This window comes from Falco rusticolus, chromosome 15, assembly GCF_015220075.1.
Source record: "Falco rusticolus isolate bFalRus1 chromosome 15, bFalRus1.pri, whole genome shotgun sequence".
Taxonomy (NCBI): Eukaryota; Metazoa; Chordata; class Aves; order Falconiformes; family Falconidae; genus Falco; species Falco rusticolus.
Window position 1 is genome coordinate 12,018,285 of NC_051201.1, and position 22,952 is coordinate 12,041,236.

At 37.4% G+C, this 22,952-nt stretch overlaps 1 protein-coding gene across 2 annotated transcripts in view; it reads left to right on the forward strand.

Moving 5' to 3' along the window:
- The window catches only part of CEP89 (centrosomal protein 89), a 36,666-nt gene that overhangs the window by 10,865 nt on the left and 2,849 nt on the right, over positions 1-22,952 (forward strand). For both annotated transcript variants that reach the window (XM_037409242.1, XM_037409243.1), the window contains exons 11-18: positions 660-743; positions 1,610-1,713; positions 2,888-3,003; positions 4,629-4,809; positions 5,733-5,900; positions 6,551-6,692; positions 9,517-9,606; positions 17,091-17,260. In XM_037409242.1, coding sequence (XP_037265139.1) covers positions 660-743; positions 1,610-1,713; positions 2,888-3,003; positions 4,629-4,809; positions 5,733-5,900; positions 6,551-6,692; positions 9,517-9,606; positions 17,091-17,260 — 1,055 coding nt within the window. The remainder of the gene's footprint in view (positions 1-659; positions 744-1,609; positions 1,714-2,887; positions 3,004-4,628; positions 4,810-5,732; positions 5,901-6,550; positions 6,693-9,516; positions 9,607-17,090; positions 17,261-22,952) is intronic.

Sequence of the window (22,952 nt, forward strand, 5' to 3'; positions counted from 1 at the left end):
GTCATGGGTCCACTAGTAGCCTGTGAACTTCCGGCAAGGAGAAGGCAAATAGTCTGTGAAATTGAATGCATTTGTAACATGTAAAACAATTTCTCCTTGAAATGCTAATCGGATCTTAAATTTTCCTTCTTCATTGGTATTCGGAACTATTCAGAAATAGGGAAGTCCTCCTGCTCTGTTTCTAGCTATAATATCCAATCATATGTATTGAGTTTTAAAGATGCAGGTTTGAGAGTGTAAAAATTCCTTCCCGCTTACTAATGAATCTGGGCTAAATTTGGTTAACTGTATTCACTATAGTGTTTCAGTTTGGTCTCATGTTCATTTGCATCCACATTCTGCTATTACATATCCTGTAATATAGAAGTATATATAGTAATAAGTAATAGCTGCTTTTTAGTGAAGTGTGCAAGTGTAGCATCCAACCTTGTCCTTTTCCAAAGCTTGCTTTTAAAGCTGTGCTGTCAAGTGCTTCTGCAGCACGGTTTTGCATATGATGGCTGCATGCTTGTATAAGTCCTGCACTTTTGTCTGCAAGGTGTATACAAAAACCCTTAATAGTTTTTAAAACTAGCTATATGTAGCTGGAGAAGAAGTAAAACCAATTGAGATTATGGTTTTAACTTATTTATATGGTTTGATTTTTTTTTTTTTTTCAGTTGGATATGAAGTATTTGTCACCCCTTCTGTTGGCATATGAAGACAGAATAAGAGAAAAGGAACAATTAAGTCTTGAATACGAGGCAAGTTGCCTTTTAAAGAAAATATACTTCTACATTAAAGCAGAAATAAATTACTGAATTTTTTTAAGGTGTTTGTCAAAGTTGTTTACTGCCTAAAATTAAAAGAGACTTTGTTTTACTTTTCCATGCATGATTATTATGCTGTCTTATCCTGCTTGGCTTGCTTATTTTTCTCAGCTTGTTCAGATGTAGAAGCAGCCACCACACTGACAAGTACTAGAATTGTGCTGTCTGAATAGAGTAAACCATAAGCAAAGTCAGCGGTAGAAAGAATTTACTGTGGCCATTCATAACGGGGATTCAGTGCCCTGTATAGCTGCTCTTCCAGTTACAGACTTGTGGATTTTGTGGTAGAAGAATATTTATTTCTATCTACTTAAGGAATGGGTACTCTTTTTCCTCTTAGAAGTATTTTTTTGTCTCTGATTCTTTGAAAAATGGTGATTTGCTTCAGGGTAGAACTGTCATAGCTTTTCAAAATAATTTATTTCTTTAAAAAAACCAAGCAGAAAACACCGAGGGTTTTATATTAAATGTCATTCACACTGAAAATGTGTAGTATCATTATTAATTTCCATAATTCAGGTTTTTAAATTCATATTTTAAGGATCTACAGCTTGTTTAACTCAAACAACACTCAGCAAAGAAGTAGCACAATTCAAATAGCTGTTATTTTTAATCAAATAATACTAGATTAGAAGTTAAGTATGAGTATCTGAATTAAAGATGAGTGAGGAGTGAGATAATATGCTGTTAACAGAAGTGTTCGAAGGCACTCAGGTTTGTGTATTTCTAAAAGGTTTTGTTGATGCAAAAATAATAAAAAAACCCCCTTACCTCTAAATATGGAGTCCTTTGTCTTTCAGGAGGATATGAAGAATTTTAAAGTACGAGTTCAAGAGTTGGTGAAGGAGAATGAAAAACTACATAAGCAATTAAATAAAACTGACTTCATTACCCCTACAGAATGGCAAGTACATTACTAAAATTAATTCATGCTCAGTGTTGCAGTGCACTGCTCTTTTATTTGTATTGATATAATCATTCATGGGTTTGTAGTTAAGCACGTAAACGAGTTGGTCTTGATCAACCTAATCCCCCTTCTGCAGCAATTTTAAAAACTTTGTTTCACAATGTAGCCTCATGGTACCAGGCATGGCTGAGGGTGAGGATACAGCTTGGCAGTGTGGGAGATGTTCCTTGTGCCTAAGCCTGTTGATGAAATATCTTGGTGATATCAACTTGAAACTCGCAGTTTTACCTGGAAAATTATTTTGATCTTTGTTTAAAATTGTTATACTTCAAAGACTTGTTCCGTAAGATTCACAATCCATTTTCTTAACCTTAACTCCAACCTGGATAGTGTTGATGGGGGTGAAAAAAAACTTCCGTTGTTTCATTCAGCTGGTAATGCTTAGCATCTTACATCAGCACTGACCTTCCTGTTACAAATAACAAATGTATTTTGTCATTCAGTTTTCACTTCATATTTATCCATTCAGATAAAACATGCAGAGTCTTAAGTGGTTAAACAGTATGAACTCTAGCTTAGCTATTAACCAGTTCGTAAGGGCTGATGTACATTTGCTTCTTTCTCTTATGCCCACTGCAGTAAATGTCACAGTAAATTAATTCAGTCAGCTAAACTCACAAGCTGCTGAGTATAGAGGTTTTCATGGGTGCAAGTGGAGGCTGATTTCCATTTCTGTGTTTGTAAAAATCTTCAGGGCAGACTGTTTAAGACTATCATTTAATGGTAGGGGAAATTGTCCCTATCTAGACCTATACAACATAGGATACATTTTTATCTCAGTCAGGCCACACACAAACAAAGTAGATAGACGTTTTGTTAGTTACAGTCATCAGAAATCCTCTGTAACAGCCTATTTTGCTACGCTTTGTTTGGGTTTAGGCTACTCTTGCTGATTCATTCAAATCAGTCATTTGATTTGAAGATCAAACATGAGTAAATTCATGTGGCAACATCTGACATTTGTACTGTATTACTGTTTGCATTTTTTTTTTCCAAGAGATTCAAATACAATTTTGTAAGTTTACACTGTTAGAAGTCCAATTGTGATTTTTCTTTGGATATAGGTTAATATTTAAATTATATTTTATTTATAATCTGGTTGTCATTGCAGGCAGCAGCTGCAAGGTCAGGCCAAGCTGGCCTTGGAAGAAAACAGTCTGTTGATACAGCAACTTGATATTCAACAAGCTAAAGCAAAAGAGAGTCAGAGACAACACATTGAAGAAGGTAAAGTGCCTGAGTTGCTAGTCATTTGGTCTACACTGAAGGTGGTACTGCAGGTTTGGTTTTTTGTTTGTTTGTTTGTGGGAGTTTTTTTGATTTGGCCTTTTTTGGGTGATGGTCGTTTGTTTTGGTTTATTTTTTTTTCGACTTCATATATGTCTACAAAGCATCACTGAATGCAGGTAACACTAATATGAGATCAAGCTCTGGATGTCAACTGACACTGAAAGGAAACGTCAGTATTGACACTTTACAGCATATATATATAAAGGTGACAAGAACTGTTAAACAGCAATACACTCATTTTCATAATTTAAGAGCACTTTAAACTTTACAGGTTGGTATTTGTGAGGTATTATTTGCTTATTTTAAGTGTTCAATTTAGAAATTGTAGGGGTTTTAAATTTCCTGCTTTAACAAATGTTTATCACTTAACATATTTAATTACAAGTAGAAGTATTTGATTTTTACACTTTAATTTGATACCGCTTAAATTTACATGCATTTTCAAGTACAATCTGTTCTCTATTTCTTTTTTATCAGACGTTTGTATTTGCTTGAATTCAGAACACTTGATACTCCTTAACTTGCCTGCAAATACTATTTCTTGACTAAGATTTTTATGCTGATAGTTATTTTTTTGCATCAGTAGATTCCTCTGGATATTTCTTGTCAATAGCCTTCTGACTGGATATTAGAAAGAGGACGTGCATGTTATAGATTCAAATCCCAAAACTGATTGTAAGATTTCTTAGTGAAGTATAAAAAGCAAAATTGAATCATAATTCATAATTAGGATGTTCTGAAAAACATTTAATTATGTGCGATTAACATAAGCCACTGATGAGAACAGTTTCCTTAAAGGAACCTATACAGCAAAATGCCAATTCTGAAATTTTTTATTCATCTGCCACCTGATTCTACTTTCCTTTCTGCTTTAAAAGTTTCAGAGTTTCTTGTTTAGAGTTTTATCTCTATATATCTATCTGTGTTTAGAAAATAACAACTCATCATACCCAAGGCCAGGCAATACCCCAAAATCAGGTGGTGTTCTTTCTAAATCTCAAAATAGCTTGATCTGGTATGATTGTCAGAACATCCCTAGTAAACACTGACAGATTTTGTTATCTGTTGCTGGAGTTCTCACAAGAGCCCTGATCTTCCATTCAGTTCCTACAACTGTTTCAGCAGTGTATGCAGTGCTTGAAATACATACTGCAAGAGAAACTCGGAGATCAGTGAAAAGAAACTAGGCGGGCAGTCTCTAGATGCTTGCCTTGCCTATTAGGCTACAAAAGTCATGTTTCGTTTTAGGTTCTTTTCCTGAATTACTAAAATCTGAATCGGAGGATTTTGCAGAGTAAAACAACATTTCAGTGAGCAAGTAGCTTATAGCCCTGAAAAGAAGTAGTCTTGAAGTTCTGGCACTTTTTCAAAACAAACTACTTGAGAGCAAAAAAAAAAAAAAATCCAAACTGTTAACGCCAGATTTGTCAGTGTGTTTTGTGCTTTACATAATGCTACGAAAACCTAGGAATTAACATATTACTGGTTCAGTTGGAGTTTCACTAGATGATTGAATTAGTTCTGCATTACCCAGTTGTTTTTGTTTTTTTCCCTCCAAAAAGCTTCAAAATTGACCAGAAAGTTAATAAACTTAGAAGATAAGACAAAACGTCAAGAAGAAGAAAAAGCAGAGTACCAGAAGCAGTTGCAAGTTTTACTTTCTACTTGTGAAGAGCTGAAAGCCAAACTGAATAGCGCAGTAAAAGCAGAGGAGCACTTTGCTGCAGTGAATGATTTGAAAAGGTATGTGTTTACATATAGTGTGCCAAGAAACAATTCTGCAAAGTATTCACAGGAACAGATCTGCATACCCAGCACTGTGTAGGTAGCAGCTGGGTGGAAGCTTGTGCTGGTAATTTAGGAAGGTAACAGCCAAAGTACAAAGAAAGGTAAAGTGTTTCAAAAGTACTGCCTCGCTTTTTGTAGGCAATTAAAATTACAGAAGGAAATCCCAGATACAGGGACAGCAGTAGAAGTGTTTCTGCCATACAGTACGTACTGCTATATACCTTTTTAAATAGTAGAAGCGGCGGCATTAAAAATACTTTTGTCAAATCTATTTTCTTCTCTCAACACTGTATATAAAACTTTATTATTTTGTCCCCATCTTTAGGAAAATGTCTGAAGGATCCTGAAATTGTAAACTAAAAATACCAAGTTTCTCCAGTCTTTACAATATGGAAATAACATAAACCAGATCAACGCAAAAGTGGCGTCATGCAGCATAGTCTGTAAAAATTTTTTTAAAGACCTTCTGTAAATTTGTTTACTTTCAAGCCTTAGAATAGTGCAAGTTACTGTTTCTTGGTACAGTGCCTTCCTAAGAAGTTCTTAGACCTTGTTTTTTGGCATTGCTAGTAATTTCCTTAAAAAAAAAAAAACAGGAAGGGAATACATTTGGACTATATAGAATATTTTTATAACTTAAATTCCATTTCAAGTGCGGTCAGGATTAATTATTTGAATAATTTTGTTTCTGTTATGCTTCATTCATGACTTGATACGTCATACGATTGTAACACCTCTCTTTCATGTCACTGCTGGAACATTAAGCATTCTCAATGTATCATTTCCATACCTTCAACACGGGTATCTTACTATAACTTAGCTTTTTTAGTGAAGTAGGTCTATACATGATGTCTGTTCTATGCTGTTGTTTTTTGCAGCTGTTTACAACAGGAGCAGGAGAAAAAGTTCCATGAGGTGGAAGACCTAATGGGAAAGATTGCATCACTGCAAGCTCAAAATAAGAAACTGCTTTTAGAGAAAAATAACTTTATGGCTGACAACAAGGCCCTGGAAACTGAGATGGAAACGACACAAAAGATAAACAGGTGACATAAGAAAACGAATATATAGAAATACTTGTCTTTCTAAAAATAACAGCAGAAATATCTGTGAAAATACTGACATCCCACAGTGTGTAGTTTCTACCTATTACAGGAAAAACATGTTTCCTAAACTCAGCTTTGTCACATCTAAAGGCCTGGTTGTCCTGTAACTTTGCTAATAAACTTTATAGAAAAGTGTGGATGAAAACATATATCTACATGTAAATTAAGAATACATCTTTAATGCTAGTAGTTAGCTATAGCAGTTAGTTTTGTGTGTACTCACCTGAAAAATAGGGTCCTATGCTATTTGAAGACCTTATGAGTGGTTCAGAGTTGGGCTAACAATACTTTAAAAAGTAAAACCAATATTATTGTTACATTTCTAAAGAAATATGAGCTTGTAGCCATTGCACAAATTGTTCTTTTGAATCCTTGTTAGTGTTGTTATTCACACAACATATTGTAAAGAAAAACAGTCCCCAAAAGAAACAATACTTTGGTATTGGAAATGTTTCAAGCCAGTGTATTTTAAACAGTATATTTGATTGTTTGAGACTTGTATGAGTTGATTTGCACATACAGTGCAAGTTCTTTTAATGTCATTATTAATTTTGAATCTCAAGATTTTCCTTTTTCTGTTAATTTTATAGGCAATTAAAGAAAGAAGTAGGTTTTTGGAAACTGCAGTTGGAGGAAGCAATGGAAAATGAAGTTGCAGCCTATCACTATATAGCAAACCTCATTGTTTTGGCAGAGAAGATGGCTCAGAAACATGATGATACTGTTTTAGTGGTAATTACCTTTAAATAATTAATATGACTTAATTGATATTTCACACAATTATCATCCTACTGGCACAACTTATTGTTAGTTTGAATTAACAAAAAAGCTATATTTTCAGTTTAATGACGTAGCTATGTAAATAAACTTTTGCAAATGGGATGGGAGCAGCAAAGAATTATTTTCTAGAAGAGTAGTTAAAAGCACCTACCCTAATTTATAGAGATAACATAATTAAGCCTTAACTGACATCATCATTAGGGTGTGCAATAGAATATGTGTGTGTGTGTATATATATACATATATATACACACAGGTGAGGTGTAAAAGAATTTAACCTGATTTTAGAGATTGGCTTCATATGTTGAAGCTACGTGTATTGAAAAATAGCACACAATCATAAATTTTTAATACACATTTCTGAATCTAAAGGTAAGCAATTATCCTTCAAGCAATTTGTATGGACTTTTTCCTGTTTAGCAGAAGTGTCTGGCATGGAAGTTACTGGGCTTTTTATAGGTACACTTTGTTTCCTTCGCAAGGTCTTGGATGCAATTTAAATTTTACATACTGAACTTTTATGAACATTTATGTACTTATGTCTTCAAATTGGTCCTGGAAACTATTTCACAAAACTTTGTTGAACAATAGAAGCAAAAAGCTTTAAGTAGCAGATGAAGGTTGTCATCTAGTTGGTAAAGTGTTGTGTAAAAAGATATTGTAGTGGTTAATTCCGAAGTCTAGAAGAGGACTATAGCAACTCAACTCCAATCCTTGTCTGCTGCAAACTGGACTTTAGGATTGTGAAACTAGGCACGATAAATGTCTCCTAGGAATGAGAGGAACTGGTTCTTATCTCCCACTCTCTGGTATATCTACTTCCAAATATTCAGCATACCACATTACAAATACCACAGAGGTCCAGAATTACTTGCAAGTACAAGGTGTGTCATTTGGCTTAATATTACCCCAGTAGATGTGCAGCATACTTTTGGCAGTAAAAAGCCTGTTTCAGAAGATGTCTTAACATAACTTTAATCAGCACAAGGCAGTGTAAACCCTATCTTTGCAAGTATGCAGTATTTGACATCATATTCTTCCCTTCTGAAACCTGCACCTGGAAGTACACACTAGAAAATCAAGTTTTATGCAAGTGCAAAAAGCTAAGAGCAGGTCTGCGGAAAGCAGCTCGAAGTGCAGTCAGACAGGCCTGCGCTGTCTTTAGACAGGTATAAACAGATCCAGCAGTTAGAAGCCAGTTCTGTCATGCAAAATTCCTTTTATGACAAGGATACTTACTTGCTGTCTGTTATTTCTCAATTTTGTGGCTTAGACACTAAACAGAACAGAAGTCTTGACTTTTTTTTTTTTTGGTTAACTAATTCTCTGTGTCTGGGCTGCCAGCAGAGATATTCTGAGACAAACTTTTCTACTGAGATAGTCTAGCATCAGTAAAACCTTTAAATATCCAGTTTACTTTGCTGCCTGGTAGAGCTGAATCAGAACAACCTGTTCCTACTTTTAATCGCTGAACTTACAGCCTGCCTTGGCAGGCTAGACTGCAGGTATCTTGTAGTCAAATAATCTGATAAAGTTGTCTAATTGGAAGGCCTAGAAAGCAAAAAAAAAAAATAATTAATGGGAGTGAGACCCTAATATTAGGAAGAGGTGCTACTGCGCACGACATATATTTAAAAATGTATTATCATTAATGTCAGGTTTATTTACTCAGTTCAGCTACTGCTGTTACCCTAGCCTTAGTCTTTTTTAATTCACTAATTGAAGAGTTGAAATTCATTTTATGCAGAATTAATCCAGAAGAACAGGGAGAGCAGAAAGGGTACGGCACTGTAATAAATTAGCCTAAATTCTTTCTTAATGAGGATTTTTTTTAAAAATCTCCATAGTAACCACATCTCCACAAAAATAAACGGAGTCTTAACTTTACTATTTCCAGAAATAGTGACAATCTACTGATAAATCCAGTCAATAGAAGAGCAAAAAATTTATTTGAAACAGTTTTGATAGTGTAACGCTGATGATAACTGTAATCCTGAGTTAGCAGCTGTCAAAACGATTCTTCTATTGTGTTGTATGAATCAGCTACCACACAGTAAATCAAAATGTCACTGACTGAGCAGGAAGCTCTCAGACCCCGGTGATGCTATTCACTTTGATTTCTGTGAAAGAAGCTGTGTCTCTGGAGCGATGCAGGGAGTTGAAGGTGGTCAGACATTGCTGATTCTAAAACCTAGTTATTTCTCTCTTGAATGCTTTCAGTGGATTTAACAGTTGAAACCTCTTAAAGTTTTGAAAGTATTTTAGTGCTTACAGCTTACGCAATTTTTGTTTGGTTTACTTTTTGTATCTGAGAGAGAACGTAATGCTTATGAAATGATATAAACAGTCATAAGGCAGCAACCATTCATAAGCCAAGCCAGATTCCTTGCCTGAATCCCTGTTGATTTCAAGGGATCTTCTGAGAGCAGGCTCCTACATCTGGCCCAGAAGCACGAGTCTCACTCATACACATGGGATGCTTAGGTAGGCTTATATACATCTGTAGAAAAAGATTCAGAATTGGTTTGGTTTACAGTATGAGTAGTTATGATCCTTTCAGAATAAAACTGTTCCAGCTTATTATTTTGTTAGTGACATAGTATTTGCAGTCAGTTGACACATTATTAATTAGCCATTATTAGAATAATTTTCAGGATTCTTATTCCGTCTTGGTTCTTCAGACTATTGGAGCTTAAAACAGAATAGCTTTGTCTTCCTTAGGGAATGTATTCTGTCTGCCCTGTCTGATGATTACCTTTATACTGTATGTTTGCAGGCCAAATTTTTGGAAAATGAGAATAATGGTGTTCTCAACAAAGTAGTAGAAGGTACTCTCCGCTTAGGAAGATTAGAAGAAAAAGTTAAGGTAAGCAGTGTTTCTAAGCTAAATATTACGTGAAGTATTTTAGATTTTTAATGAGAAAAGTCAGTAGTTAATCTTTGTCAGTGTTTTTGTTAAAGACCTGGATCGTTTTATAAATAATTTTCAAAAAGCAAAATAGATCATCATTATAGTTTCCATGAACACATTTTTCCATTGTATTTGTACATTGCATGTTTGCCAGGACATCACATATACATCCTTACCTGGAGAATTCTGACTAAATGTAAAAATAATTTAAAATTATACTTGATTTGAATTTTATTTCTGCTCTGTAGTGTAACCCAGTTATTCTCTCTCCTACTTTTTTTTTTTTTGAGGCTGTACTAATGCTTCAACTTGAAGTCCATTACCATTAGATTTGGAAGAATGAAAAATATATCTCAAGTGTACAGTTATCAAGTACTTTCATATGGCTGTAGGGTAGGAGGTTTAGAAATGGAGAGGATGGTCAAACATCTAGCCTAATTAGAGAATACATTATGGGTTATCTTTACAACCGTCTAAACCAATACAAGGCATAGTGTGTGATTGCCATATAACGGCATATAGTGTGAAATACACTTGAAACTTAAGTTTTAGCATTTTTGGCACTAATGTAATTGGTTTTTACTGTAAACTCAAAAAAGGAAGGAGAAGGATATCCGGTATATTGGTTTCTATATATAACAAGTAATATATACTACTTTCAAAAGCTGTTTGTGCAGTTTGCCTTAAAGCAGAGTTTCCATACATGGTACTTTTCCAGTCCAGACCGATGCTGCTATTCCTAAATCAAATGACACAAACGTGCACCACCACGTTAACAGAGACCAGTTCCTTCTGCACTTTCCTTGTAAGGATCAACATAACCCAGGAATTAGCAACAAAGAAAATAAACCAAATTGCAGGTGAGAGAGCAGTCAGCTGAATAATAGCTAAAATCTGCAAAGGAACCCTTCATAAAATACCTAAATGCATGAAACACCACCATAAGATCATTCTAATTATACTAATACAGCTACAGAATAGTTTTAGCTATTTTCACCCTCATTCATGTCTATCTGAATTTATTAAACATCACCCCTACAAAGACAGGGGCTTATATTCTCCTTAAATATGTATTTTCTATAACTTAATAGAGCTGTGACTACTCTAAGGGATAAAGAGACTTGCATAGAATTAAGAAAACTTGCATGCAGCACATGCTGTGCATTTTAAGTGCAAACCAAAACTACATAAAAAAAGTCCTTCTTAACGCATCAACTGTTAATGGGAACTAGAAAAAACAGCCCGTAAGTAAAGTTCTTAAATATTGCTGTTTCTATTTAGGAAAAGTAAGACTAACCTACTTGTAAAACTACTGTTGTTCTTAATTTTTGTCAGTAAAGCAGAGGGCTTAACCAGTCACAAAACACCTTAATACTTCTTAGTTATATTAATTGAACCTCGCTAAAAGCTCATATCGTGTATTTTTTTGCTGAAAACACCTTAATACCTTAAACACCTCCAGTCAGGTAATCAACTTTTCTAAATAGAAGCTTTTTACATTTGTTCTTTTCAGTGATTTATGGAAAGTTACAGGGATTCTTTTCTTTTATGGATAAAAGAAGTATTTTTAATAAGTCTAAATACACTGTCAAGTTTTTAGTTTGGTTCTTTTTAGTCACAAGGCTTTTTCAATCCCAATATATAATGCAGTTCCTCAAACAGGCCAGGTCATATCGCACACCGATTTTTCAGGTGCTGCTGATAAAAACTTCAGGTGAATGTGAGAAGGCAAAAGGATTCTTCACTTGCAAAATACATGTTTGCCTCCCCAGCTCATGCACAGTTCTAACAGCCCTGAAACTTAAACAGCAGCTCACGTTAAGGGTACATGCTTCCTGCTCGGTTGAGTGAGATAGGTTGGAGGTCTCAGTAGGCTGGTTGTATCAGCTGGAGGAATGCTGCTATCAGCTGCTTCAGGATATCACAAATTGGGTAACTGCCCTGTATGTTGAGTTACAGGATAAACCTCTTATGAGGTATTTAGATATAATCTGTCTCCAGTGATAATAGTATTTAAAATGCATTCATTTTTCTGAAAGTGTGATACAACTATTGGTAACGTGAGCATTACACTATTCCTTATCTTAGAGGGTGTTTTCCATTGGCTTTTAGCCATCTTCAGCAATTTCAGCGAGATACAAAATAAGAAATACAAATTATATCATATGAGTTAGAGCATATATTCCTTGAGTTATGAGAGAAAAGCTTCTAGCCTATAGGTTTGAGTTACAAGCGCCTCCCATGTGAGTCTGTATTTTCTACTTTTTAGATATAGACAGGTATCTTAGGTTTACCTTGGGGTAAATTTGTTGCCTCCTGTCTCAGCAGGCACGTGCTCATCCAGAGCTATGTTACAGGTCAGATGCACTGCACGTGCGTCAAGATTCTCTGGGGCTTCTTCCACATCGCTGCCAATGTTATTTGCGGGGAGGAAAGAAGGAAGGCTGGGTGGGAACACAGCCATTCTTCACTGGAAACACAGGGCACATACCCCACAGACAGCGGCTGATGAAAAAGCTGGCAATTCCATTCCCTTTAGATCACTTTGATCTGGTCTTCTGGTCTGGAATTCTGCCTTTTAATGAATTCTTTGGGAGAAAGTAAATGAACAAAAATCCTGTGGTGGTTTTACATTTGGAAGTCTCAAAATAAATCAAGACCTGGCAGATATGTTATTAAAACACAGAATCACCGTGAAGATCTTTAAAGCTAAATAACAGGTTATTGCTAAAATAAAACCCCAAACCATGTCAATGTTTATATACACCTCTTTGTTACGTATTTTAAACTGCTTAACCATATGCAGTTTGCCCCTTATTTTCACATCAAGTCAAAGTGAACAAAACTCAAAGGAGAAGGGTGAAGTGCACTTGAGGTTTTTCTCATTTTTCACTGAGAAGTCTAAACACCTCAGAACATCTAAGAGATGGTTAGCTGTCTTGCTTTCATTATTCTAAGCATAGGCCTGGCCCACTAAAATGTTTTCAATTTCACTACATAGTTTCTCATGGTTGGCTCTCTAAATCTATCTTCTGTAGATTTATAAAAAGCAGGATTTCTCCTCTTTTTATTTATACAGACATCAGTTGCGAAGGGCAACTTAATTATTTAACATCTGCTCCATGCACTTTTTAATAAGACTGGAGTAGAAAGCATTAGAATTGATTGTTTATTTTTTTTTTAAACTCTGTTTTGGCAGTATCTAATCAGTCTTCTGGCAGGAAGGGAAAACAGTACTTACTAACAGTACTTACTAATTTGTATCTTCTCCCTGGAGAAGATACAGCCAAGGAAGCTATGTATAAAACCCGTATAATCAATATTGCGTTTAGGATTTGATATATGCTGTCAGCAATAATTGTAAGAGTCCTTGACACATGACTCTCTTTATGACGGAAGTGAAATGATACACTTAGATCTGCTTTTGCCTCATCATTATAGGTCCTTTCCAAATGAACTGTTCTATTGAATTAAACATCAATACAGAACCAGCAAATTATTATGCATAGAGCAGCTTGTAAGTACTAAAAAGAAACAAAAAAATGGTTAAAATATACCTTGCTTCCTTTTTTCCTCCAAACAATTTCAGAATGAAAGGTTAGCATAGCAGTTACTGTCTTGATGGGTTGTTTTGTTGGCTTTTTTTGCATTTAACCTTTAGAAGATACACTTTGTTCTTAAGGCTGTATTCATTTTGTCATCATAAAACATCCATCTAGCCATTTGAAACTGTTTGGATTGAGGCTTATTCTAAGCAGTCATTCAGTACCTACCTAGAAAAGGATCCACCTTCCTGGAATTTTTCCATAAACATTTTCTAAACCACATCTGGTCTCAGTCTTGGATACAACAGACCTAATGAAACATGGCTTCTAACTTCAGGACGTCACTTGCTAATGTAGGGGGGAACTTGAGACAGGGCAGAGGCAAGGGTTCTGTCTCTTGAGGAGATGCACAAATTTATTCTTTGCATCATGACCATCATATAATAGCAGATAATTTTATTTAAACCTTTTAAATTTTATGTCTGTCTTATAGATTGTAATCAGAATTGAAAAAAGGAAGATCTCTGAAGAAGCACATGAGAATAGCAAATCAACCCTTCTGTCCTAATTCTTATCATATAGAAAATTGCCAGAGGCACGGGGTTAAAGTCAGTCCCCCTTGCACCTATTCATCTCACCAGTGTTATCAATACAGGTGGCTGTGTCCTTCTCTTTACATGCAGACTCGGAGCGAAAGCAACCAAACAAAAACCCCAGAGAACTACTTTTTTCCAGGTTTCTCAATTGTCAGGCAGGATAACATCTGACACAACATGCACTGGTATTTTTGTCCCAAATTACCTATTTGGAAATGCAAGGGCCCAGGTAGTACAGCATATAATACTGCAACACCTATTTTCCCTTCATTTTGGGACACGGTCAAGATCTTTCAGATACTGTGACTTTAGCTGAAGTACACAAAGAATCAATCCCTAAACAAATGTAAACATGTGTCACTGTTTGGAGTACTAGGTAGCTTATTCCCCAGGGTTAACAGGTTTTGCATAGAAAACAGGAATTATAACCAAAATTTCAAGGAAAGACATTCATCTTGCTGCTAAGAAAACACCATTACAAACAAGTATTCTTTCCCTCACGTTTTCTTTTCACGCACCTGAGATGATCTACATGCACAGGACAGACAGACATGCCCAAATTTACTCAGGCTTTTATCCGAGACAGTTTCAGTTGCCTCATACTTCTCTACTCAGTCGTAACTGTGAACTTACAGGTAGATCATTTGTGTACTCTGCCACTCATCCAAGTGTCATTACAGGGTTGTTCTGTCAGGATCAGAATTCTAACGCTTTCTATAGAGACAGCGAGACAATTTTCTTAGGTGGTACTTTGATCTCTTTTGGAAGGAATACTGATTTTTACTGGTAAAGGACAGGAGAAAAACAATACAGGACTGACAGAAAATAGCTTTGTTGCCTCAACAAGGATCTTGGGACCAGATCATTACATGTATTATGGCCAGCAGCCTGCATTTGTAGAAATATTTTGTTGCGTCTCTTACCCAGAATTCTCCAATTTCCAGTTTGTAAGTCAGTGCACCAGGTGTAAAAGAATTATGGTACCCAGGAGTATACCCTCCTGAAACTACTTCAGAAAAGTGTAAATTATGGCCTCTTCAGTACCAGCTGCTGCGCCTGTGATCATTCTTCATCTTGAGGGCTTACTGTATACCTGGAATGCCGTGACCTTGGGCAGACTGTCCTTTTCAGCTCTAGAAGAAAATATTACCGCTTTCAACTACATGTTATCACCCTATTCCTGAAATTTGTCAGCCCCATGTCTGTTTGCTGCTACCTGCTTCCCTTCAGAGAAAATTATTAGGAGGCTGTCTTGAACCAGTCAAAGGCGGTAGTATGCTGTGAGGGGTCCGTAAGGGCCAGCAGCTGCACGTGTCGGTGTGCCCGGAACCAGCGTGACCTGGCCAGGCTCCCACAGGCGAGTATGGAGCAATCTAGATGTTCTTCACCCATCCTGCTGCAGTTCTGCTGAGATAGCTTATGCATTTTAAATAGACTGAGTTATAATCAGTCAGGAGAGCAAGATCAGAACTATGTGTCCCTCGTATCTACTTTCATGCCCTAGTCATTAGGTCAGAAAATGGTGCACTGTTGCCCTTTGTGCCCCATGGATTTTGCAACCATTCTGCATGTGGGACACACCTTCAGCTGGCAAAGGAAGCGCAGGCGTGCCAAGCCACCAGAGGCAGCTATGGGACACGTAGGAGCCACAGGCCTGAATAATCTCAGGCAGAGTGCAGCTTAAAATGCAGACCTCCCAGCAGCTGGATAGTCAATGACCACTAGATAAAAAAGGGATTTCACCAACAGTATTGGCAGATTTCTTTATTAGACGTTTATCTGTTAAAAGAAAGAGGAAGTTCTCTCTAGTTCTTAGAAATAATTCTAGGCACCTGCCCGAAAAGGGCATTTCAGGTTCCAGGTCTGGAGCTGGAGGAGGCATTTACTGACAGAGGTGCAAGTTCAGCTGTTTTCCTGTGCTCTGCACTTCCTCCAGGTTAGCTCTAAGCAACCCTCGAAGAAGCTCAGAAGGAACATGTTTACCTTTGTCCTCCTACAGCATTACAAGTGCAAGCATCTAATTCTGCATTTTGAAGACTTCTCTGGGAATCTAAGAAGTTGAGTGATGTGACTGGTTAACTTGCAGGCTTCTACTTCTTTTCTTAGAACTGACAGGGAAGAGTTAGGGAAAAAAAACGCTATGGAAGTCAGCCTTAAATATTTAATGACTAAAGTAAAAATTTCAGGTAAATATTATTATTTTTCACTATTCTATTACCTCCAGAAAATGAAACTCCAAAATGATAAGAGCTAAAAACGAAGCTATTTTACAAGAGCTAAAAAGAAAACATTTTGTGGAAAGAATTATATAGCTTACAGCACATAGCTAAAAATGCCCTTTTATTTTTTTCTTCCTCCAAAAGGCATACTCAAACTTCCTGCTCTGATTCAGATGAAGATAAAGCCTTAGTGGTTAACACCTTAGATAAAACTTTATATTAGTAAGACGTAAATAGAAGTATTTTCAAAGCTTCACTAAATAGTTTGCAGTTTTACTGAAGGAGGTGCTTCCATCCCAGAACTCGGTCCTGTCCCCTGTATCAAACATCACACGCTGCAGATACAATAACAGTTTACGCATTCTGTTTGTGATAGTGAGAAAAAAACCTTACTGGGTAATACCTGTTGGGTTTGTCCGGAGCAGCAAGTATGTAGAAATGCGTAACAATACACAAACCGTATTTTTTAATTCCTTGTATGTAATTTAATGGAGGTGTTATTTCAGAAAGCAAAATCGCTTTGTACAAAAAAGGATTTCTTGTCTTTGAGATTAGACCAATATATCTGTGGTTATTATCACCAATAAGCAAAAAATCACTTGCACTTCACTGAACAGAAGGAACTATTACGTGAAGCGGCAAGGTTTTTAAAACATGAAGACACTCTTCTTTTAGTAATAAGGTTAAACAGCTAACAGAAAACCCACGTTTTCATGGTACGCATTGATAAATATGACTGTTGGACAAGAGGTAAGCAACATGTGCTGTGAAGTGGAGCTTTGCACCTTGGAAAACAAGACGTTTTTTTGCAGCTAATTCTTTTCACTCGTAAGACAAACATGGTATTCACTGTACACACTAGTTTTATATGCGGAATGAAGTAGGAGTGTAATACCTTCAAATTAACAACCGGGTTAAAAAAAAACCATAATGCAACCTACCTGACATACTTAAGCAAGGCAGCACTGATGTAAAGATTAAACTGCAAATTAGTATCTCTAGCTATTTCTTTTGTTGGGAGTGAGTTGTCCTTATTTCTCCTATAAACACATGTTTCCTATTATCTTTAACCTTTACAGATATATAAAAAGAAAGCAGCTGGGAAGCTTGAAGATATTAGTCTGAAGATGACTGAGCAGGAGAAAGAGTTTGCGGGGAAGACGGCTGAGTACCAGCAAGAAATTAAGCGCCTCCGGGGTCTGCTGCAAGACAAACAGGAAGCCCTTGAGGAGGTGATGCAGCGGCAGAAGTAAGTCAGTCACAGGCAGGAACGATCCCGTAAGATCTGATGGGTAAAAGGGCCGTGGGGGGAGGCAACTGCCCACGGCTCCGACCTCTTGCTTTTCATCAGGGCCTCTTATGGTATATTCCGGGTGTCTTTACTCACTCAGGTTTTAGCTATACTGAAAATGCTGGAACACTCCTCTTAATTCCCAGCTCTAAGAAAGACCCTTTGAAGGAGTTTATTCTGGAGTAGTACTGCTGTTCTTAAGACTTCTTCTAAGAAGAATATCAGTTTGAGACTAGTCTTTGATGATTTGGGGGTCTATAAATCATCAGGATATATGTTAACTATTTAATAGCATCTTCTACTAACGGCTGAACACTTTCTACACCCCTCAACAGTTTTCAAAATAGTAGGAAATTAAAGGAAGGTAATGAGTATGCATATGATGTGATCCTTTTGAATCTACCTTACTGTTCTGTTAGTAAGCGACTTAAGATTGGCTACACGCAGAATAAAAAGAAGAAAAGATAATTTAACAGATTTATACAAGATTATGACTGGCAGTGCTGAAATACCCTTTTGATATAGTGTCATTTAAATGTTTTTTTCCCCTCTGGCAGTGGAAAGTTTCATAGCACATTCAGGTGATCAGCATAAAGGAAAAGCTTTTTACAGCTGAAGAGGTAATTAAGCAATCATTTTGCAACTCATCTCTCCCATTGTGAAATAACAGATTTAAAGACAATAGAAAAATAGGGCTTGATATCATCTACCTTATGTCAGCACAGTTCCTCTCAGTGACTTTATACAGTGCTCATAAACAGGTGTGAGTAGCTGGGAACTGTACAATGAACATTCCACTGATCTCTGAAATCTGCAGGAGAAAACAGTATTTTGACTATTCCACATTTCTCTGGAAATAGTTATTTAGGATTTTTAACTAATTAAATGCCTTTCATACCTCTGGGCTCATGTTACAATCTTTTTTACGGTAAAGAACAGCTAGCTAAATGAAGAGGATTTTTTTTTTCCAATGTAGGATAAAGCATAGTTCAATAATTCGTAATCCCGTAATATGGATCATTCAAAATTAACCTTTCTAGCCTCAAAGTAGGTAAATGAGATGATGTAACAACAGCTCTGTCAAATAATCTGTTACACTTTCCATATAGTATACTAAGTCACTTTTTCCTCTTCAGTCCCAGTTGACTCATTTTTTCTTCAGTAAGCACACAAAATTAATACTTACAAAATTAATAATTAAGGAGCAAGATCTGTACCTGGAACTGCAACACAGTAGTCCATTTAACAGCATGATGATGAAGAAAAATGGTTTATGGAAACAAGCACGAGCTGAGCCTCAGAAAGGGTTGTCTTGTGTTTCTGTAGTCTCCTCCATTAATGAACAGTGTAACTGGTGACTGCCTTTTGCTGGTGGTAGTTAAGCCTTAGCAGTGGTTTAGAGTGTAACGTAATGAACACAACTCTGAAAGGAAAAAAAAAAAATGTTCATCTTTCAAGTTGTATTTTGATTCATCACATTATCCACTAAAATGAAATGTCAGTGATAAGTCAGCTAAATTCTACACTTAAATAAGAAATAATGTGGTTTTATTCTTAGAAAACAAAAGCAATAAAACCAGCTAAAACCGTGGCTGATACTGTTCATATAAACCATTAGGTTCCTCACGTTCCTTTATCTCAAGTACCGTGGTAATACAGTTTCCCAAGGTAATCCAAGTACACGTGTACTCTGTTACGCCTGTCTGCCAGAAATGAAACATGTATTTTTGTCAGGTTTGTGTATTTCTGGTTTTATAAGGCTTACTATTTCCTCCCTCCTTTCCCTCCACACAGTCACAGGAGTAAGGAAGGGAAAATGATTTGTAGCTTAGATGCGTAGCTTGGCAGCCCGAGGCACTAGTGCCAGGACAGTACCAGACATTTACATGTACACTAGCTCTGTTTACCAAGTAAATTTATAATCCAGAAAACTGTCTAGCTCATAACATTTAAATTCAATATACCTATATAAACATTAAGGTAAGCACATACAATAAATATATTGTATATTAGATTCTCCGATTTCAATGTTAAGTAATGCAGATCAAAGTAGCAAGTCACGTTTTAAGCAAGAAAGCCAGTTTAATTTAAAATTTAGCTGAAGGTATGTTGACTATCTAGATAGCTGATTTTGTATTTTACTCAAGTTACAATTCTCTTTAGGAAGACTGTAAAACTAATTAAGCTATTTTAAAGGCACTGACCACAGTCAGTCTGCCTTTGACTGCAAAAGCACTGTAAGTAGGTGAAGACAAAAAACTTTTTCATGTAATTATTTTTGCTTTTCCATTTAGTTTTATAATAGCAGTGTTCCAGAATCATAGCAAGTTTGACTTAGCTACTGCCGTACAAGTCTTTATTATAAAAGTTTACCAAATCTATTGTTGGTGGTAAGCTTTCTTGTACAACAAAGGAAGATACCACTTCAGCTCTGGAAACAGCATCCTTCTTTTGGCAAGACAGGGCATCAGAGAGAAGCAGCCCCGCCTTACTAATCTGACCGGGACTGCAGCAAACCTGCCCGATAGCAGGTCAGGACCCCCTTGCCATGGCACATCACGCAGTTACAAGGTGCCCAGAGGTAGAGTAGCTGCAGATCACGCATGGTCAAGCGTCAGAAGGAATGGTTTTTTAGACATGATAGTGATATACATGTGCTTCCTCATTTTTGTTTCTTCTCTCACCGTTCTGTTTTTAACAAGTCTACATCCAAACTGACATGGGCTTCATAAAACAGAAGGAAGGTGGCTTTCCTCTGAAAATTTGTCCCCTCCTGCAGCATCTTTCACCTTAAGACAAAAATCAGGGGCTGCACTACTTACTCATTGCGTCCAAGGGAGCAGCATTTTTCCACCTGGTTTTCAAGAAGAAATGCATATAGATATAGTTGTTCTTTTGATAAACAAAAGCTTTTAAAGCTTCTAAAAAGATGCAGATTTTACCCTCCTAGAAGCTTCTCAGTAATTCCAGCCTTTGCTAGAGGATATTGGAAATTCACAGCAACCTTTCGCCTGAAGCAGCTGATGAGGAAGCAGTACCATTTTCTGTTCTTCAGGCAGCTGATAACCGTAATGACATTTTTATTGTTTAGAGTCATCTTAGGAGTCATTGTTAGCACATACCTTTCCTTAAATGAAATACACTGCACATTTCAGACATAAACCAAGTTGTTAATGTGGTTCTAGGGTAGAAAACCAGGTTCGTAAGTGCCTGGAGTCTTCTTTCACAGGACACTTACCTTTATGAGTTTTCTAGGTCACCATGTATTTCATAAGTCTTCTGCAGAGGAACATCCCATTAATCTCTAGAATTGGCATGAGAAAGTATTTTGACTGTTGCACATTCAAGATAGTTCCAGCCGCTGCACTTTGGATGTTAAAGGCAGGGCTGGAAGCCTTACTAAGGAAGCTGCCTTAGGCTGTTCTCAGAAGAGCCAACAGTAGAAAAGCGCTGTGGCCAGCTGCAGGCCAGGGAGAGGAGCTGTCATACCTGCAAGCTTACGTGCAAGATTCTAACCACGGTAAAAACCGTTGATCTATGTGATAAGGATTATTTAAACAAACTGTTGTTGGAGAAATGAAAATTAATTCTTGAGCCAGCAGCCCAAATAAGGTTCTTGGAGATTCAGGCTGAATAAATTTAGTTCAGTGAGGGCAGAAAGCTCTGTTTTGTAAAGGAGAATGTGCTTCTGTTTGTTTTTTCATTCTCAAACATCAGTACAACATGGGCATTTCGCTTACTCTCAACAAGCTACAAAACCTTACAATTTGGCTAGGTTAGGGGTCGAATGGAATTTTTATTTTTACTTTTTTTAAGCAATAGCAGCCTACCTTTATGAAAAACAAACTTAACGCTTTTTGCCTAAGGACACCTGGAAACAGGACACATTTACTGCTGAGTACGTATCTAGCTTTACATGCCAAGCGACGAAGGCTCATGTTTGAAGAGGTGAACCGGCTGCTGTGGGCACGCTGGAGTAACAAGGGTTACCTGTTAGGCTGTGACCTGCACAGGGCAGTGTGACAGCAGTCGTCTTCAAGGACAGTAATGCTTTGTGGAGCTTGAAGGAATTCCTGATGAGATACAGAAAAACGTAAGAGAAAGGTAGTGAGGGCCACTGCCCACTGAAGTAGGAGTAAGGAAACTGTAGTGTTGAGAAAGCAGCACATTCTATCAGCAGCTGTGGTAACCAAGCTGCAAAGTCATCCAAGTTCCTAAGACAGCAGGGAGGTTGCGACCAGCCAGAGTAAAGACACCCCCTCCCCAACCTGTCCTGCTAAATCTCTTTTTAGATTTTGACGGGGTCAGAATTTTAAAACAAAAAAGCCTACAGAGACAAAAAGCTCTTGTCTGACCACAGCTGGGTTGTAACTGCTGCATCTTGGATGCTTACCTGGAAAACTGCTGAACTCGAAGAGCAGTACGTCCTGCCGCGCTCGACGGCCTTGCCCGTGCCTGTGCCTGCAGCACGCGGCAGAGACAGGGGCACCTGCAGCGTCCTGCCTTGACATCAGCATGCTGTGACTGCTCCTTCCAGAGCAGAGCCAGCCAGCGCTTTCAGATTCTGCATCTCAGCTTTGTTTAAAAATTAATCCCCCAAGCAGAAGAGTTCAGATACACCACTACCTCAAGGCATCTGTTTCTTTGTTACTGAAGTAATTTTAACCACGTGGATACTTTAAAAACTAATCTCTCCGCAGTGTTTTTTCTAAAAATCAATGCAGTTGCCATAGAACTGAACATATGGACTGAAAACGAGCATCGCATTTGTCAGGCGTGCTGACAGCGCTGAACTGCAATTGAGAACTCAGTGATCTTTAGTTTCATCGTCTTCACATTTTCTCTGCCTCAGGCATTAACAATGAAATTGTCTTTTAAAGAAAAAGTCTTGGGTTTTAGAAATTAACAGATGAAATAAAGCCTGGGTAACGTTCTGCGCTACGGTAAGGGCAAACCAGATCAGGCTGCTGTGTATTAACAGAACACCAGTGCCACGTGCACTGCCTGCAGACTCCAGGCGGAGAGAAGTGGCAACAGGGAACAGGAGCTTGTCCCAGTCAAGATGAAAAAGCTCGTTTAAAACCAAAACAAGATCCTAAAACCGTTCCAAGATCACAATACAAACGGCCAGAGTCAACCAATGGGTGAAACTCAGGACGGCTCGTTGGGGAAGTTCAGCCATACAATTTAACTCTGTGCCCCACCTCCCCCAAAACGCAAGCCAAGGATAATGGAGAATTGCCTTTGTAAAGCATTCTGAAGCATATCCTGAGTACCTGCCAGTATTAGACACTCTTACTGCTGTCCCAAGAAACGTAATGTGTGAGAACAAAGTCACCTACAGTTTTGGTGTTTCAGAAATGAAAGATTCCATCTCGGTAGCTTTTGAGAGACTTGGCGAGATGGAAAGGTCCAACTAATTCAATGTGGCTTGGACAGAGTCTTGGGCTACTCTTAGTAACTGCAGTGCTTCCACCTGCCACCTGTTGCTTTAATTCCATTCTTAACCATCGCCTCCACCCCCAAAAGTTCATTCCAAACAATACACAAAGAAAACCTTACGGCCTTCTCAACGAGGGGTTTTTTTCATCCTCCATCTCTATTACCCAGGCAAAGTAAAACACAAAAGGAGTTAGTACTGTGTCTGGGC